Source organism: Microtus ochrogaster, chromosome 22 (genome assembly GCF_000317375.1).
Source record: "Microtus ochrogaster isolate Prairie Vole_2 chromosome 22, MicOch1.0, whole genome shotgun sequence".
NCBI classification, from domain to species: Eukaryota; Metazoa; Chordata; class Mammalia; order Rodentia; family Cricetidae; genus Microtus; species Microtus ochrogaster.
Genome location: NC_022023.1, coordinates 34056867 through 34075132, shown reverse-complemented (window position 1 = coordinate 34075132; position 18266 = coordinate 34056867). Strand labels below are relative to the sequence as shown.

Here is an 18266-nt window from a genome sequence, read left to right as displayed (position 1 = left end):
TTAAGAAAGGAAAGCAGGCAGGTAGCCAAGCAGGCAGGTGCACAGCCCTCTGAGGTATGTAGGTGAAGAGGAAGTCACACTGGGTGACCCTAATCCAGCAAGGGAGAGAGGCAGGGACAGACCCAGTCCAGCCCTCAGAGCTCCCTCTGACCTACTGACGCCCACCCTGGACCCTCAGCCTATACAGCTGCTGAGAGAGCACCCCGGCCACCAAAGCCACAGACTTAGGTCTCTCTGCAGTGGGATGAGAAGGGGATGACAGGCGACTGACAGGAAGATGGAATGACAACAGCACACTGTGCTCCCGCCATGTCCAGATGGTTCTGGAACTGCCTACTACCGCCCTGGACTTAGAGGGTCTTGGGCCAGCTGAGCAAGGGGGCAGGGAGTTGAGAGGAGAAAAGGAGGCAGGTGGCAACCCTGGTGGAGTCAGCAGGACATGCCTGCTCAGCAGCTGCAGGCCTCGCCGGGCTCAGGAGCCTGTTTGTGGCAGAGGCCTGGCTGTGGCCGAGGATGAGGCAGTGGCTGAGCCCTGACTGCACTTGTAGGCCTAAGTTCGATTCCCAAGACCCAAAGGGCAGCTCATATCCACCTATAACTCCAGCTCCAGAGGATCCGACACCCATTTCTGACCTATATGGGCAATGCACTCGACGTGTTAGAAAAAGAAAACAAAACTTAAAAAACAAAAACAAAAAACAAAAGGCTGGTGGGTGTGACTGACATCAGGTACTGCTGGTGACGCGTTCTGAACAGACTGTACAGGAAGGGACTTGGTGTGAGGGTCTAATGTGCAGAAAGGATGGACAATAGCAAAGACAGCAATCTGGCTTATATTTGCCCTGGATGTTATGAGAGTTTTTGCGAAAGCTTGCTGGGGGCCAGCAGGATAGCTCAGCAGGACTTGGTCATTTTGTGACCAAGCTGATGACCCGAGGTAAACCGGTGGAAGCCCACGGTGGAGGGAGAGAGCTGACCGTCACGCTGTCCTCTCCTGCTCGCACACATAGCCGCAGGTGCTGCCTGGGGAACTGTCAGTGTCACACACCCTTGGTGACCTGAGGGTCACTTCAGGAGAGCAGCAGCAGCTCTCATTGGATGGAGGAGGCACGGCACAATGACCGGAGGGGCCTACTAGCCTCTATGCCAGTGACCATGTCACACACTCCGGGTTGCCAGGCCTTACTCAGCACCTCTAAGTGAGCGATGTCAAGGGGGAAGGGACAGAGAAGGACCCAGAACATGGCCATGCTCAGTGTGAGACCTGAGACTGGGCATCCCGGCAATCCACCCCACAGTGTTCTGGGCCGGTCACCACAGCATACAGGTGAGGCCATTTGGCTGACCACACATCTCAGAGAGCAGGCTGACTGTCCACATGCCCCCAGCACCCCCTGGAACTCCCCAAAACATGCCCAGCCCTTACCTTGCCCTGCTCATCTGTCTGGATCTCAGCCAGCTTCAGGGCGATCTTCGGATTCTTGCTGCCTGGAGGGGGAAGGTCAGCTGTGAGGCTGCCAGTGGCCACCCTGGCCAGGGACGGTGTGACCACACCTGTGGGGAGGTGGCACGGCCCCTCCCATGACACAAAGTCTCCAGGGCAGGGATAACCTGACCCAGGACCTGGACCGCATTCTAAATAGGGGATGCACAACGCAACCCTTTGTCCCCTGGGAGCTGGAGTAGGAACGCAACATGGGCTGGTCACCCCACTTCTGAGATGCGGAATGTGGCTAGGACTGTTTTCTTACGGTGCTGGGGACAGATCTTGGGATTCTTCTGGAAGGGTTCAGGCCCAAGTACACCTGACAAACGCCTCCATCTTGCCTGAGACTCAGATGTCCCGTGGGAAGTCTAGGTCCCATCCACACAACACCCAGGAGGGCTCACTGTGTGTCTGCAATGGTAGTCTATTTTATTTACTTGACTTTTGAGATAGGCTCTTCATGAAGTCCAGGCTAGCCCAGAGTCTTCTACAAAGCTGAGGCTGGCCTTGAGCTTCTGATCCTTCTGCCTCCAATGGCAGTAACAGGTGTGCCCCCAACACACACACACACACACACATACACACACACACACACGGTGGTGCTGGGGATGGAACCTGTGGCTCTGTGTTCACTGAGCCTCAGTCCACGTGACTCCCACAGAGGGACAGGCAGCAGGCCTGAGGTTAAATCAGGCTGGCCAGGGCTGCTGCTGGCTTAAGGTTTCTTTTTTTTTTCTTTTTTTTTAAAAGATTTATTTATTATGTATACAGTATTCTGTCTGCATGTGTGTCTGCAGGCCAGAAGAGGGCGCCAGATCTCATTACAGATGGTTGTGAGCCACCATGTGGTTGCTGGGAATTGAACTCAGGACCTTTGGAAGAGCAGGAAGCACTCTTAACTTCTGAGCCATCTCTCCAGCCCCCCTCCCCCCGCTTAAGGTTTCTAACACTTTGAGATAGCAAAGAAACAGCTCATCAGGAGAGCCCATCTCCAGGGCTCCCTCCACTTATTTTTCTTGTCAGGTCTCCAGTCTCAGAGGCCACTATGCGTTAGCATTATCCAGGAGGCTCGGTCTGCTCATCTGTGGCCGTCCTGGCGTAGAGAGGCCTGAGATGTGACACTGGGCAGTTGGAAGATGCTGCCACACGCACTTTCTGTGACCATGAGACCCGACAAAGCCAGGCATGGGTACCCCAGAGGATGGAACGCTGGCACTCACCTGTCCTGGGGTAGCGGTACGAATCAGTCTTCCTCTCCTCCAAGGCAGGGGAGGGCACATGGATGACCTCCACCTCAGACTCGTCCACCTCTTCATACAGGATGCGCAGCGTCTTGAGGCCTTCGGAGCCTGGTCGGGGCCAAGGAGCAGGGACTCAGGGCACCCACCCACCCACCCACTCCCACCACACGGGGCTCTGAGCCTTAGTGGACCGACAGGAGCCAGCAGGAGGTGGCACAGAGCTGCCTGCTCGGGCTGTAGTGTCAAGCAGGGCCCTGAGATCATGGGCTCAAGCTCTACTCTAAGGCCTCGCCTGCAAAAGGGGTGAGGAGTCCGGCCGGTATGACAGCCGTGCTATAAACACCCGTGACAACGGTGGACAAGGGGAGTGCGTCAGAGCCTTAGGAAAAGCCAGACTTGTCATCTGCACCTGGAGCCACATAGCCCAATGTGGGGCCACACATTTCTGTTGTCTATGCCACTCAGGCAGGGCGATTTTGCCATGTAACCTAAACACACACTCACAGGCCCTGGAAGAGCAAAACACCACAGTGAAGGACTGGGGGAGTGGTCAGGGTGGAGCCCCGCCCAGAATCCCCAGTGAGAGGGCTGGGGGCGTGGTCAGGGTGGAGCCCCGCCTAGAATCCCCAGTGAGGGGGCTGGGAGCATGGTCAGGGTGGAGTCCCGCCTAGAACCCCCCCAGTGAGGGGGCTGGGGGCGTGGCCCTAATAGCTAAGGGTCCCCCATGGTTTATAGGAATGACCCGTCCAGGTGAGGCAAGGCCTTTGTCATCTCCCTGTCCTGTGCAGACTCTGGCATAATATTTAACGGGTCCCTAGGTGTAGGTCCTGGGATCACATGGGCTGATTCAGTGGAGGCATAAGGTACTGAGATGTGGGTTGCCTACCTTCCCAAGAGGCTGTGGGGCACCACCAGCATGCAGTGAAGCGGTCAAACTCCTCCTGGATGACGAAGGTGGCCACACCTGCAGACTTGGGATCGTCCAGGACATTGGCTGAGCCTGCGGGAGGGCACACAGTGAGTGACACACAGATTCCTGACAACCACTGTGAGGCTGGCTGATAATGTCTGGCCGAGGGCCCACCGTCCCCCACGCCCACCCTTACCCTGGTGGCAGAAGGTGAGCCGCCGCTCCTCTCCAGTCTCGATGTTGGCCACCCACAGGTCATTGTTGTTGATGAAGGAGAAGAAGGCAGGGTCTGCAGGACAGATCTTGGGATCCATGCGCGGCCCGGAGCACTGGGTCTTGATCTCCAGTGGCTTCATAGGGGACACCTGGGGACAGGGAGGTTGGGTCAGCGCGCTGGCACCACTTCCCCATCCCCGGATACAGGCTGTGCCTCACCATGAAGCCATTCTTGCCGCCGTCCCTGCAGTGGAACAGGCTATTGCTGGCCTGGAAGAGGAAGAGGCCGCTCTCACTGTGGAAGTCGTAGGAGGTGATGCCAAAGACGCCCAGGCGCTTGCGTTCCCGCAGCAGCTCCTCCTCTCGAGAGTAGACGCCATGGTGGGGCGTGGCCTGTGGACACAGCATTGCACGCTGGCTGGAAACTCCCTCCTGAGTGCCCGTGGTCCCGTGGCGACATCTGGACCCAGCCCTTGCTCACGCTCTCAAATCTGGCGGTCCCTGTGGGGACCTCCCCCACCTCATCACAGCCTTCCCTACCAAAAGCATTCCCTATAAATCCCATAGCTCTACCTACAGAACACACCCAAGGTTTTTGGACAGACATGGAGGGACAGAGTGAGTCGGTCTGTTTGAGCCAGGGTCTCCTGTGGTCTGGCCTAGCCTGGGATGGGCTACTTGGTAGACTATAACCCTAAAAGGCGTGCACCACCATGCCTGGTTTATACGGTGACAAGAGAGAACTTGGGGCTTCCTGTGTGCTGGCTGACTGCTCTATGCACTGAGCCTCAGAACTGGGTGGGGTGCAGCTCAGAGCTGGGATATGGACGAGGCAAGTGTGGAAGCCTGGGTTCCATTCCCAGCACTGTGCTGTGCAGAAAGCTACCTGGGAACTAAGAGGAAGAGGAGTGACCAAATGGGGAGTGGGAAGGGGGGCTCGGGCATGCCACTGTGATAATGCTACTGTTTCCTCCAAACATGCACAAACTGCAGCCATGCCAGGGTGTCCCCCTCACTGGGCACCTCTGGACAGTGATATTAGTCATCAGCCAGGCCCATGACTCAGCCCTCATTCGAAGGTGCAGACAGGAGGGAGAAACGGTCTGATAAGTGCTCCAGTCAGAACTCTGTTCCCGGAAACCGGGTGTGGCACGGGCGGCTCACCTGGAAGTGGTCCAGCATCTGCTTCCAGGACAGCAGCAGGAGGGCCTCCTTCCGCACCTTCTTGGGGATCTCGGAGTAGAGGAGGGAGTTCTCACGGCTGCCATACGGCATTCCTGGGGAAGGATCACAGAAACTTCGAGAGTGGGAGCCCTACCTGACAGCGTATCGGGTCATGGGTCCCTCTGCTTGTAGAAAGAGCCCCTGCGTCCATTACTATGTGCCTGTGAAAGCCACAGGTCTCCCCTCTCCCTCTGCCTTGGATGCACAGACATCCACCTGCACATCCCAAGTGCCAGGATGAGCCCCATGTCTTTTTTGAGACATGGGCTCCCTTGTAACTAACTTGACTGGTCAGCATGTCCCGATCTCCTCCCGTGTCCCACCCTGCGGCAACAGCCCTAGGGTGACAGGTGCAGCCAGCACACATGACTCAGCTCTCCTGCAGTCATGTGTGGCTCTAGAGAAGCGTTTCTCAACCTTTCTGATGCTGCAACCCTCTAATACAGTTCCTCGTGCTGTAGTGACCCTGACCATCAAATTATTTCATTGCTACTTCATTACTGTAATTTTGCTGCTATGAATCATAATGGGGGGGCAGTTTCAAGACAGGGTTGCTCTGTGGAAGAGTCCTAACTGTCCTGGAACTAGCTCTTGTAGACCAGGCTGTCCTCAAACTCACAGAAATCTGCCTGCCTCTGCCTCCCAAGTGCTGGGACTAAAGGTGTGCGCCACCACCGCCTGGCAATAATACAAATATTTGGTATGCAGGATCTCTAATATGTGACCCCTGTGTGGGTCACTACCCACAAATTAAGAACCACTGCTCTAGAAGGTTCCTCTGATGGAGAGATGCTGGCAAAGACTAAGGCCTAAACCAGTCTCAGAGGACAGTAAGGCTAAGCCTTAGGGTGAGGTGGGAGGAGTGTGCCCAACTACTGCAGCCATGGCTCCACCCACTCTGGCCATGGCTCCACCCACTCCAGCCATAGCTCCACCCACTCCAGCCTGAGTCACAGCTCCAACTGCACCCTCCTCAGGCCCTGCCCTGGCATCAGCTCTCAAGACAACTGAATGTGGGTCCTGACTGAAAGACATGACTTATCACTGAAGGGAAACGCGCAATGACCTCTCTCTGTTTCCCCAGTGCATCCCAAGTACTGAAAGACTATGACAGCCAACCTAGACTAATACACCCAGAAAAATATCTGCCACAAAAGAGAAAAAAATTTCATGATTAAAGAGTCTAAAGAAAATATATTTGACAAATGAAACCTAAATAAAATATAGGAATCATTATTTCAGGCTGAAAATGGGTCAAGATTAGCAGACATAGCACGGAATACAAAATAAAATATCACTGAGAACACAGACAAAAACCACCCCAAATTAGCAACAATTTGGCTCCAATTAACACACTTCTTTTGGTAATAATTTCAAATATCACTGGCAAACAACACTTGGTGACAGAACTGGTAATTTATAGGGAACGGAGGTTTAAAGTCAGGGGCTGTGGTCAGGGTTTCTGCGGCTGTGATAACACACGAGGGCCAGAGGACTGTGGAAAGCAGGAGCGGTATTTTATCCTAGGCACCGCTGGGGCTGGGCGCCAGGCTGTGAGCGCACACCAGCCCCTCCACCTCCACAGTCTGGCGATCTCTTAAATTTTAAAATAGGAAGAGAGACAAGAAGCAAAGATCTCTGGTGGTGTCAGATACTATGGTACTACAAGGGGAATTTGAGGGAAGGACTCGAGAGGCGTGGAGACATCAGGGAAAGTGTTGCTGAGGAAGACAGATTTAAGAAGAAGCAGTTGGTCATCGAGGAGAAAGCGCCAGCTATCTAAAAGGTGCAGAGGCCGTGTGGTTCCGGCGTGTGTGGTGTCTGAGGGTCAAATGGATGGAAGAGACGAGGAGAAAGCTCCCTGTGTTGAGAACGCTAACGAGGGGCCGGGTTCCCCAGCTGTGCAGTCGTGGAGATTTGTGTGGAGGAGAAACTGTTGGGATCCGGCTGGAAACAGAGAAGCTCATTGGATGTCTCTATGAGCTAGGTAGGCTACAGAGAGAACTGGAGGAGAGGGGGCTGGCAGCCATCGTGGCCATCAATCCCTACGTCATTAGAGCCTTGCCGCCTCAGCAGGTTCAATGGTTAAAGACAGTGACCACTTCCTGCAAGCTTGGGTAAGGTTTAATGTTGTGTGTCAGCTCTCCTGGGCCTGTGGGGTTCTTCAAGGCTAGAGCTTCAAGTGGTTCTTACATACATGCTCTGTTCACATCTACTGGCTTGAGGTGACCACAGACCCTCTGTGGACACATGAAGTCACGTGGGTGTGCTCTCACCAAAGGAGCTCTGGGACAGGACAGTCAGAGTCTGGGAATCCCTGAAAGCAGTTGAATGAGTTCAGTTAGAGTAATGGCGTTGAGGGAGAACTTAGGACAATGGTTCTTCCAGGAAGCTAGACATACTGGCCTCCACTGACCACTACCACATGGGGTTAGCTGAGACCACTGGCAGAATGGTCAGGAAGATGCAATGTGTGACTGTGAACCCTGGCTAGAACAAGCAGAGCTCAAGTGGTGTGTGTGTGTGTGCGTGCGTGCGTGCGTGCGTGCGTGCGTGCGTGCGTGTGTGTGTGTGCATGCATGAACTTCCACTCTGGGTGAGAGTGTTCTGTAGCCCAGGCTGGGCTTTGACTTGCTAGGCAGCCAAGGATAACCCTGAATTCTTCTTGTTCTTCCAGCCTTCACTTCCCCAGTGCTGGGATGACAAGAGACAAGTATGCCCTCCACAGATGGGGAAGCTAAGGTCACAATGCAGGGCAACCCCATGGAATTGCCCCAGGTAATAGTACCGTCAGCATCAGGTATGCGGTCAGCGGCAAGTGACCAGTTCCAGCGTGCTTCAACTTCCCCCCTCTGGTCAAGAAGCCTGGGGACCAGGGCTGGTGCTCCCGAGTCCCGAGCAGTCCGGCAACATGCAGGGTGCTTGGTAGCCCCAGAACACGGTGCCTCTTACGGTGATTTGTGGGACACATGACCTCTGCCTTGCTCCACTTCTACAGCTGCCAAACTGTCTGATTTACTGCGACAGGGTCACTTTTCTGGAACTTGCTGTGTGGCTCAGACTGGCCTTGAACTCAGAGATGCACCTGCCTCTCCTGAGTGCTGGGACTAAAGGTGTGCACTATTGGGAATATGACACAGGCCAGTGAGAGGCTTGGTGGGTACCGGGACTTGCCACCAAGACTGGAGACCTATGTTTGAGCCCTGGAACCCACACGGTGTCTCTGACCTCTGATACACCAACAATGACGAAGTGTAGGGAGGGGGGCGTCTGAGGTGTGAGCTGTGCCTCAGTCCTGCCTGGGGGCAGCTGCTCCCCAGAACTAGTCTGCTATGCTCGAGGCTTCCCAACAGGAAGTCCAAGGCGAGTCTGTGCCAAGGACATTAGAGCCGCCACCTTCCACAGCTGATTAACAAGCAATTACACCAACATCCCGAGCCAGTACATTCCTGGACAGGCCTCCAGTGCTGGCACCACAGCCCACAATGCCTAGCGTTGACAGCAAGGGTGGGGCTGACTGGGGACACCCTGGCTTTGCCACGGCAGCCTCACCTATTGGCTCTGCCTTCACACACACACACCCTGCCCAGCCCCAGGCATGGCAGGTACCCCGGGCACACACCCACACTGACTCTAGTCACCAAGGAGTGTGGCCTTGACCAGCCTGGCAGGGACCAAGCTGAACCCAAGACAGAAGCTGAGAGTCCAGGTCTCTCTAGGCCCTGAGGCCTCACTGCTACACAGAGTAGCTGTCGGCAACGGGATGGGCTGATAGCCAGGGCCAGTGCATCCCCTCAGGGCTCAGCCCATCCCTCACAGAGGTCACGTCCCACATAGTAAACCTGGGCCTGTGAGGACACAGAGGTGCTTGGGAATGGCTGGGTCAGGCCACACTCTTCAGGCAACAGGGGAGCATCAGCTAGGGTCTCCGCATGCACCTACCTAATCGTGGCTGACACCTGGCAGAAAGACATGGTATAAAGGACTCAGAGGAACCAGGAGGTGACCCAAACCCAGCGCTGTTGGGTAGCAGCTGATGAGACAGGGCTGGCTGGAGAGAAGATGCTATGCTCACAGAGTTCTGGGCTCCTCTGCATGTGTCCAGGCTCTGCCTTCACTATGCACTCATCTGTGGCCCTCCAGCCCCATGAAGACCCCCGGCACCCTGAGGACACTGCACCCCAGTCCAGACACAAACAAAAAGGCCATGCGTGAATGACCACCACCTGGGCCAATCCCATTCCTTTCCCCAGAAACCCAGGGACCCCCCCTCCCTGCCCCCAGGCCAGACAAGATGACTGAGAAGGCTAGCTAAGTGAATCAGATTGCTTCTCCAGACACCCTACAAGCTCTAGCCCCTGCCCACCCAGCCCACCCGGCCAAGCCAACAAGGCACATGGTCCTCCTGGAGAGGCCGCAGGAGTCAGAGTGAGGGGTTCATGGAACCCAGGCTGAGCCAATTAGATTTCTTCTCCCAGGACCCTGGAGCTAGAGGGTCAATTTTTCCTGAAGACAGGAGACCTGAGGTGCCAGCATGGGCCCTGTTACAGGTGTACTGGAGCCAAAGTCATGGGCTCCTGAGGCTCTGGGGTACAAGCACCTCATCCTGGGGGGGGGGGTGGCTTTGAATCCTGGCTCTCTGGGCCATCCCCAGGCTCCTGGTACCAGGTGCACTTTGTGGCTGAGACCTCAGAGGGTTCTGTCCTTTCTCATGGTCCTGGAAAGCAGAGAGGTCAGGAAAGAGCGAGCTGTGCTCTGGGCCTGAACCCCAGTCACCACCTTTACTGAGCCAGGGCTCCGCAGCTGCGGCTGCGGCTGCAGTAACACTCTCCAGCCACCACACCCTCAGAAGACCAGGGAAGGGAAACCTCAGACAGAAAAGTCAGTCAGATGATCACGGAGGCAGAGGTGGGAGAGACGCAGACACAAGCTGATGGATGCTGTACATTTCACAAGCTGGAAGAGACGGGAAGATCCTGCCCGGAGCTCCGGTAGGAAAGTAGTCTGGCTGCCATCTTCCCATCAGAAGCTGCAGGCTGGGGCTAACTCTCCAAAGACAGACTAGGCAACAAGTGGGAGGAGCCAGCACTGAAGGGGGCGGGACCTCAGGGGAGGAAGCCCTGCCTGCTGTCCTCCCGGCCCAGCCGTGCTGGAGACACAGTGCAGTGTCCCTGGTACAGCTCTCCTCCGTGGGAACGTGCCATGTGCCGTGGCTGCTGTGGGTCACTCGGCAGTCTGGCAGCCTCAGCCGGCTTGTTTCCCCTCACTGCATTGACAGTGGTGATTTGCGAGAGTCCGTGGGACTCCCTCCTGGGACGGCTCTGAAGGGGAAGTATGGAGACAGTGGGAGGAGCACGGCCACCCGGGTCCACCTTGTCTGTCATCCATGTACGGTCAGCAGTGGGCAGGTGACAATGTCCAGTCATTCGTTCATTCAAATGCTGAGACCCAGACATACACAGGCACAGTCTCGGGGACCAAGGCAACCATGACAGCAGCAAGAGGACTGGCCTGGAGGATGACCAGAGTCACCTATCCTAAAAAGTGTTGCTCAACGGGAGGTGACACCAACCCCCAGGAATCCTGGGCAATGTCTGAGGCTGTGACACCAGGGAGGCCACCACAGAGTGGGCATGCGCGAAGCCTAGGACGCCCACTAGTGGCCCAGCTGGCCACTAGTCAACAGCCAGTAGGCACGCTGTTTGTGAGCAAACAAGTCCAGCAGATTTCCAGAGGGTTCTCTCTTCTAGCTCTATAGGCCTTTTAGGCCTACCTAGTAGGGCAGTGTCTGTTTCTCACGGACACTTCCTGTCTGTGAGCTAGGATTGGGTGCAGGCACTTCCTGTCTATGAGCTGGGTACAGGCCTGTCTACAGAAGCTATGGAAAGCCTGAGGGGTCAAACCCCAGCCGCTGCTGGCCCAGTGGGAGCACAGCTTGCCAACAGCTGGGCCAGGAGTAGGTGCCTCTGGGTCCTGTGGCAGGACAGTGAGCCAAGCTCTGCGGCTGGCCCATGGCACACTACACAGAGATGCCAATCTCTGAGCCTCAGAACCCATCCTGACACAGCACCACACGGTGAGCTCCTACTGGTCAGAACAGCATGTGACCTTCCCACGGGGATCTGAGTTCCATCCTATTTACCCAGAAAGCCCTGCCCAGCCAGCACCTGGAAAGTGGCCCAGCTAGGAGTAGTTTCTAGACTCAGGGCCACCTGGCCAGCCCTGAACTGTCACCTGCATGGCTGACCCGGGAAGTGGACTAACATTGCCTGACTCAGGCTAGTCGCTTCTGAAACCTCTTAGCACCCCAAGCCTGATGGCAAAGGGCAGAGCGGACAGTCAGCTTACCCAGGTAGTAGAGGCGGTGGGAGTGGGGGCCAGACTCATCAGGCTTCTGCACGAACTGGAAGTCATGGGGGGCCTTGCTGATAATGAGGCCCGATGACTTGCGGCTGCCGTGGATGATGCTGCGCAGCCCGTCCCAGGAGTGCTTCTGTACACAGAAGCGCGCCGCCTCGTCGTCCATGTCGCCTGCCGCCACCTGCTCAGCTGGGGAGACCCCGCCGGACATCCTCGGGGACTCCTGTGACGGCAGCGAGAAGCTGTGGAGGGACACGTGCGTGAGATTGGGTGTCTTCCTGACAAGCTGCCCTCACGATGGATGTTTCCAGATCAAGTTATTGCAACTTTTTCAAGCAATCCTCAGGAAAACCAAGGTTCTGCTGAGTTAAGTGGGACTCCAACCTAGATCCACACCACTCATTCATCTGAAACTCTTCCTGGTCTTCCATGCCTTGATAGGGCGTAGCTCAGGGTGGAGCCCCGCCTAGAATCCCCCAGTGAGGGGGTGTGGTTGAGGGTGGAGCTCCCCGCTAGAACCGCCCCCCCACTGAGGGGGGGCCCTGCCTAGAACCCAGCCCCATGAGAGGTAAGGCTTGGTTCAGGGTGGAGCTCCACCTAGAATCCCCCCTTTGAATGGCTGGGAACATAGTCAGTGCTTGACTAAAACAGGAACTCAGGACTCTAAGCACACAACAAAAATCCAGCATTTTTTGGTGTTCAAGGACCCATATCTTCCAGGTTCTTCAACACCCCCTCTTCATAACCTGCCTAGAGAAACCATTCTTTACTCAGACTGGGCGACTCTTTCGCATCTGTCTCAGGGTACATGTCATCCTTTCTGGTATGCACTTCCTTTTCTTTTTTAGGTTGACTAAGCTCTTATTTTGTTTTTTGTTTTTTTAAGATTTATTTATTATGTATACAATATTCTGTCTGTGTGTGTATGCCTGCTGGCCAGAAGAGGGCGCCATACCTCATTACAGATGGTTGTGAGCCACCATGTGGTTGCTGGGAATTGAACTCAGGACCTTTGGAAGAGCAGGCAATGCTCTTAACCTCTGAGCCATCTCTCCAGCCCCCTTGTTTTGTTTTTTGAGACAGGGTTTCTCTGTCACAGTCACAGCTGTCCTGGAACTCGCTCTGTAGCCCAGGCTGACAGCTAACTCCCAGAGATCCGCCTGCCTGTGCCCCTGAGTGCTAGGATTAAAGGTTGACTAAGTATAAAACAGGTCCTTAGGAAGCTTCTCATGCCACCATCCTGAGATGGTCGCGACAGTTTTCCCTTCCCATGGGGCTGTCCTTTCCCTCAGGCATCTTTGCAATGGTTACTTGGTGAGTGTCTGTTCCACTTGTATCTCTCCTTGGCTGTGGGACTCAGCGCCCTATGGACATCAGTGACAAGAGCAAAGACTTGGGGCTTCCAGGTGTCACTGTGCACAGGGGACACCCGCAGGGGCCTTCACACTGACATCATCCCAGTGAACATTCCCCAGGCCACCCCGCTGTCCCTCTTGTCCATTCTGGGACTGGCCACCTTCCAGCAGCTCCCTGCTCCTCACAGCCACTGGGCTCAGCTCTGTCAGAGCAAACCTGGACCAACCCAGCAAATATTTGCTTTAAAGAAATCTAAACACCCAGCCAGCCACAGTGACCCAGTTCTGGGCATGCCAGAGTGGCTGGGGGGGAGCTCCAGGGGCTGAGATCCCTCTGAGGGCTCCAGAAGCTCCTGTGATGGAGCCTCCCAGCACCAGCAGGAAGTGGGAATTGAAGGTGCCACCACACAAGGGTAAGGACTGTGGGGTGGGAGGGTGGAGGGGCCCATGTGCAACTGGGGTGGACCTAGGAAGGCTGCACAGGGAGATCCTGTCTCCAACAAACAAAGACACCCACAGAGCCTGGTGCGGTGGCGGTGGCACACATCTATGACCCCAGTGCCCAGGACGCCAAGGCAGGAAGATGGCAAGTTCATCCAGGTCACAGGGTGACAATATCTCAAAACCAAAACCAGAAGAAAGCATGCAAGATGGCTGAGAGAGGATCTGTGACCTGACTTCTACCCCAGAACCACTTAAAAGTGGAGAGAGAGAAATGACTTCACAAAGCCACCTCCAGAGCTTCCTCGGGACAAGCAAACCCACACATCCATTCACAGACAATATCAATGACAGCAGAAAACGTGAAACACCAAACCAGCGAAAAGGCCCCCACGAGGACAGGAGTGAGGCCCCAGGCTGCTGTGAAAAGTGCAGGACGAAGGCAAAGACATCACTGTGAGAGTCAAGCCTGTCGACATCATTTCACTCTTATGGGAACCCATTGTACTGGTGGGGAAACTGAGGCCAGAGGGTAGAGCCAGGAGACAGGGGCTCCCTAGCCCAGGCTCCTCTGCCACACTGAGGGAAGTTTCAGGGTGGAGCAGATCCTCCCAAGCAGCAGACTCAGTGTTCTTGGCAGGGAGACACAAGGAACCGCGTGCTCTCCTTCTCCCGAAGGCACTGCCGTGGCAGCTGCTCACAAGATGCTCTCACAGTGCAGACTAGTGACCACAGATGTCCTCGAGGCCCTAGGTCAAGCATCCATGAGAAAACCAGGATTCCCAGAGCTGCAGTTCATCCCCAGGGTAGTGGGAGCCAAGGGCAGTGACAAGCGAGAGGCTGCCGGCAGCAAGCCAGAAACCTGAGCCAGGGGAATGCCACTGACTGCTTCAAGTACCTCTAGACTGGGCCAGCCCAGTTCAAGCCTTGTTCAAGCAGGAAACGCAAATCTGTGGATTCCCAGAAGGGGATCCTTCAGGCCCTCTTAGAGACCAGTCACACCCGTGCAGAAGAGGACCTAGGAGGGCCTCTTGCCTTGAGTCACCTCAGAGGGCCCAGGCTGCAAAGATCTGCCCACGGAGATGCGACATGAAATGAGACACCAGGAGCTTTGGATGCACTCTAGAACCTCTCAGCGCACACTCAAGCTGGGCTGAGGCCTGGGGCTGACAGTGTCGCTTGACTTCTCCGCTGTCCAGATGCAAAATGGGGACCCAGAGAGGGGCTGGGGAGTAAACACGGGATGGCAAGGCCTCCACCTGCATCAGCCTGCCCACAGTTCCTGCTCAAAAGTTTACACAGCTGGGGATGAAATCAATGCCAAGCCACTTAACCCAGACACCTACGCTTTCCTCCTGCCATCGGCATGTCGCCTTCACAGCCTGTAAAGCCACCAGAGACAAGGTCTAAAGCTTGGGGCCATGGTCGAGGCTGAGGTTCTGATGGCTTACTTCCCAGGGGTAGGAAGCAGCAGCTCTATGCACCTGACTTTCTGCCTTAGACCTCAGAGACAGCCTGGGGGAGGGAAGAAGGCACAGAAGAAACCAAAGCTGGCGGTACTGGGGAGTTAGGTGGGGAGACAGCAACACAGACGGGGGCAACTCGCAGATGCTCCACCGTGGAAGACGAGAGGAGGAAGTCCAAAGATACAGGACCTTGTCCCACCCGAGCTGTCCCAACTTTGGACTCTCAGCACTTTGGCATCCAAAGTCTCACAGGGTCGATCTTGAGCCTGGGCTTATATTCAGTAACCAGCCACGGGGACCACAGCTGCAGGAACCACACATGTAAGGACCACCATGCCAGACCTTGTACCTTGGGAGGCCCCACTCCAGACCCCCTCCTTGCTTCCTCCTGCCACCCAGGTCCCTGCTGCATACATCTGTGTGCTGTGACTCAGAGCCACTTCTGAGGCCACATTCATGATGGGGATGGGAAAACCGAGGCAGTGAAGCTAAATGGTTTGTGCCATGTCCCCCAGAAAGGAAGGCACGTTTTGGGGACACCACAATTAAGCACTCGATGAGCCAGGGCTCTCACACTTGATGGATCTGTCCCAGCAGACTTGTGTCTAGGTCTGCGGATACCTGTGACTGGCATGAATTAGGGTGGAGGATACTGTTAAGAGAGGAGAGGAAGGAGGAAATGAAGGAAGAGCTGGAGGAGATGGAGATGAAAGAGGGAGAGGACAGACAGGATGGAGGAGAGGGAGGAAATGAAGGAAGCAGAGGAAGAACCGAGTCCCCGGTCACTGTGCAACACCTCAGAGTGAGAGGCTGTACAACCCAGAAGGACCCAGTCTAGGGTCCGCCCCTACTGACACCTTGGGCACCAGCACAGGGGAGCAGGTGCAGAGAGTTGCTGAACTGACTGTCAGAGCCCCACCTCTGCCCTACCCTGGCCTCCCCCACCTTCTCCTTCCTCCTGATCCTGATGCAACTTGACCTTTGACACTGACCTACTGACAGGCAATGGGGCCTATGGTGGGGGACTGCAAGGTCAGGAGTTCATCTCTGCCTTCAGAAGAGCATTGGGTACCGGGGACACCCCATGCCAAGTGTCTCACTGGGTCCCGAGCAACAGCAACCTATCGCTTTTGTGGGCTGGGTTTCTGCGGTTCAGAAGTCCGAGAACCCTCCCGCCTCTGGGGTACTTCAGCACCCAAGGTCACCATCACCTGCACTCTGTACCTTCACCCCAAACTGAGCCCAAATACACCTTTTCCTGTTTGTCTACACATCTTCGGGGGGGGGGTCTGAGCTCACAGAATGGATGGGTTCTGTTATACCCACTCCCCTAAGACAGGAACCCCCAGCTTCCAGTCCAGGGAACTGTGGGTAAGTGGGTACGGTCTCTCCTATCGGCTGTTTGTTCCGCATGACAGCTGCCTAGGAGAACTTACTTGGAGGGACCTCATAGCCTGAAGGTGGTGACTACCAACTGAGGACCCCAGATGTCTGGGGACACATGCCCAGGAGTGGATGGAGGGCTGAATGATGTTCAGCCCCTTGCAGGGCACAGGATGTCTTACAGAGAGCAACCCATGCTAGTGTCCCCAAGGGACGGACAGTCGCCCTCTGGATCCATGTCCCAGTCCCACCCAGCTGCCACCACTCCTCCCAGAAGCGTCTAACAGCCTTCCTGATGCTTGATGCCACCTAGATACAGAATGAAAGTCTGGCCAGTATTCCCTGCCCAGTGCTGAAAAGCAGGGGTCCTATGTCAGAGGAAGAAGAGTTCAAACCCCAGCCTACCCACATCTGTGCCATGTGACCCTAAAGAAGCCACAAACCTCCCTGGGTCTCAGTCTCCTAAAGTTATAAGCTGGAACTATAATACCTATACCTGGGGCTATGGTAAAGATTAATGGGGATGCACACCCAAGACATTTTCATAATGACAGCCGTCAGACGGATGAGCCACTTAAAAAAAAAAAAAAAAAAAAACACCAGAGTGACTGAAGCCCAAGTGCTGGGTACTGTGTCAGATGAGCTGGGGAGGGGTGGCCACACCTCTCCCAAACCCAGCCTACTCACTACCCTCCCTTTGTCCCCCTGGAGCCCTTGGAGGGCAACCAGAGAGAGGAATGCAGAGAAGAGTCAGATTTGTGGGCCATTGCAGCAGCAGCCATGGCCTCAGGTCACTGACCCCAGAGCCAGACACAAAGCCACATCCTTTCAATCCCTGCATTCCAGAGCAAGCAGACCTGAATGCCCCAGCCCACCCCAGAGCCTGCCTCACTCCCCAATCCCAACATAACTGACCTTCTAAAGGGTCCCAGTAGCTTCCATGGCAGCTGCAGGCGCGGGGCACGAACCTTGACAGAACAAATGTGGCGTTAAGGTGGGCAGACGGGAAAAGCTGGCAAGGATGGAGGGATTGGTGAAGATGGGGGTTGGTGAGGATGAAGGGCTGGCAAGGATGGAGCAGTTGGTGAGGATTGGTGGGCCGGTGAGGATGGAGGGGCCGGTGAGGATGGAGGGGCCAGTGAAGTGCTTGGCTTCTCACTCACTTTCCATGCGGGAGGGAGTCTCCGCCTGTGCGGTCTAACCCTATCTACCTGGTTAGACTCTAACTGAGCCTCCCAGCCCCTCGGGGCTGCCAGCATGCCCTGGGTTGCACTTGGAAGAGACGTGTCTCTCAGTGCCTGGTCTCCCCAGGACCCAGCCGGGAACTGGCGACTGTGGTCCACACCTCCTGGGCACCAGTCCCAGCTCCTCGAAAGCAGGTTGGTGACTGCCCAGGGGGTTCCCAAGGGAGCCTGGGTGGGAGGCAGCAAGAGGCCACTGGGATAGAAGGCTGGACTATAGCGTGGATAGGGAGGGGATGGGGCGGGCCTAAAGCCTGGACCCTGAGGGTGGAGCTGAAGATGCAGGGATTGAAACTCGAAGCTGAGGACTGGGGGGGTTCAAGCTAATCAGGGGGAGGAAGGGGTGAGACAGGGGATATAACTTGAGTCTGGGAGAGTATCAAGATCGGCATGGAACAATGTGGAAACTGAGGCAGAAGGGCTGAGTAAGGGATCAGGCTTGGGGAGAATCAAACTAGGGGCGGGGGTTATCAGGCTTGGAGGAGTCAGGCTGGTAGGGTCATTTGAAGAGCTTCATGCTGGGGATATCAAGCTTTGGGGTATCAGGCTTGAAAAGAGAGTCAACCTGGAATATCAGGCCTTGAGGGAACAAGTTACGGGGATCAAGTTTTGGGGATCAGGCTGGAGGGATCAAGCTGAGAGGGGAATCAGGTTTGAAAGGGATCAAGCTTGCGGGGATCCGGCTTGGGGAGATCAAGATGCGAGAGGATGAGGCTTGAGGGGATCAGGCGGGGGGAGAGGGGAAGAGGCAGAGAAGGGGTTGGCGAGACGAGGCTGGCGGAGGCTGGCGAAGGCTGCGCGGACGCTGGGCTGAGCCGCGCGCTGCGATGAAGCTGGCGGCGGCGTCTCAGCAGCGGTGCGGCAGCAGCTCCTGGGCGCGGCCCGGAACGGGCGAAGCGCGGCGATCGGGGCGGCGGGGACGACGAGGACAGGGCGCGCGGCG

General features: G+C 55.8%; 1 protein-coding gene across 3 annotated transcripts in view; it reads right to left on the bottom strand.

Moving 5' to 3' along the window:
- Window positions 1-18266, bottom strand: part of Dpp9 (dipeptidyl peptidase 9) — a 30318-nt gene that overhangs the window by 11812 nt on the left and 240 nt on the right. For 2 of the 3 annotated variants that reach the window (XR_001229161.2, XM_005357859.3), the window contains exons 1-9: window positions 17246-18260; window positions 16998-17050; window positions 11426-11679; window positions 5018-5130; window positions 4073-4246; window positions 3834-4002; window positions 3614-3727; window positions 2707-2835; window positions 1427-1488 (exon numbers count right to left, since the gene is read on the bottom strand). Coding sequence is in view for 2 of the 3 variants with exons in the window: in XM_005357859.3 (XP_005357916.1) it covers window positions 1427-1488; window positions 2707-2835; window positions 3614-3727; window positions 3834-4002; window positions 4073-4246; window positions 5018-5130; window positions 11426-11679; window positions 16998-17050; window positions 17246-17341 (1164 nt within the window). In the remaining variant the exon portion in view is untranslated. Of the gene's footprint in view, window positions 1-1426; window positions 1489-2706; window positions 2836-3613; window positions 3728-3833; window positions 4003-4072; window positions 4247-5017; window positions 5131-11425; window positions 11680-16997; window positions 17051-17245; window positions 18261-18266 lie in introns of those variants that run through there. The other variant, XM_005357860.2, reaches the window with a different exon arrangement.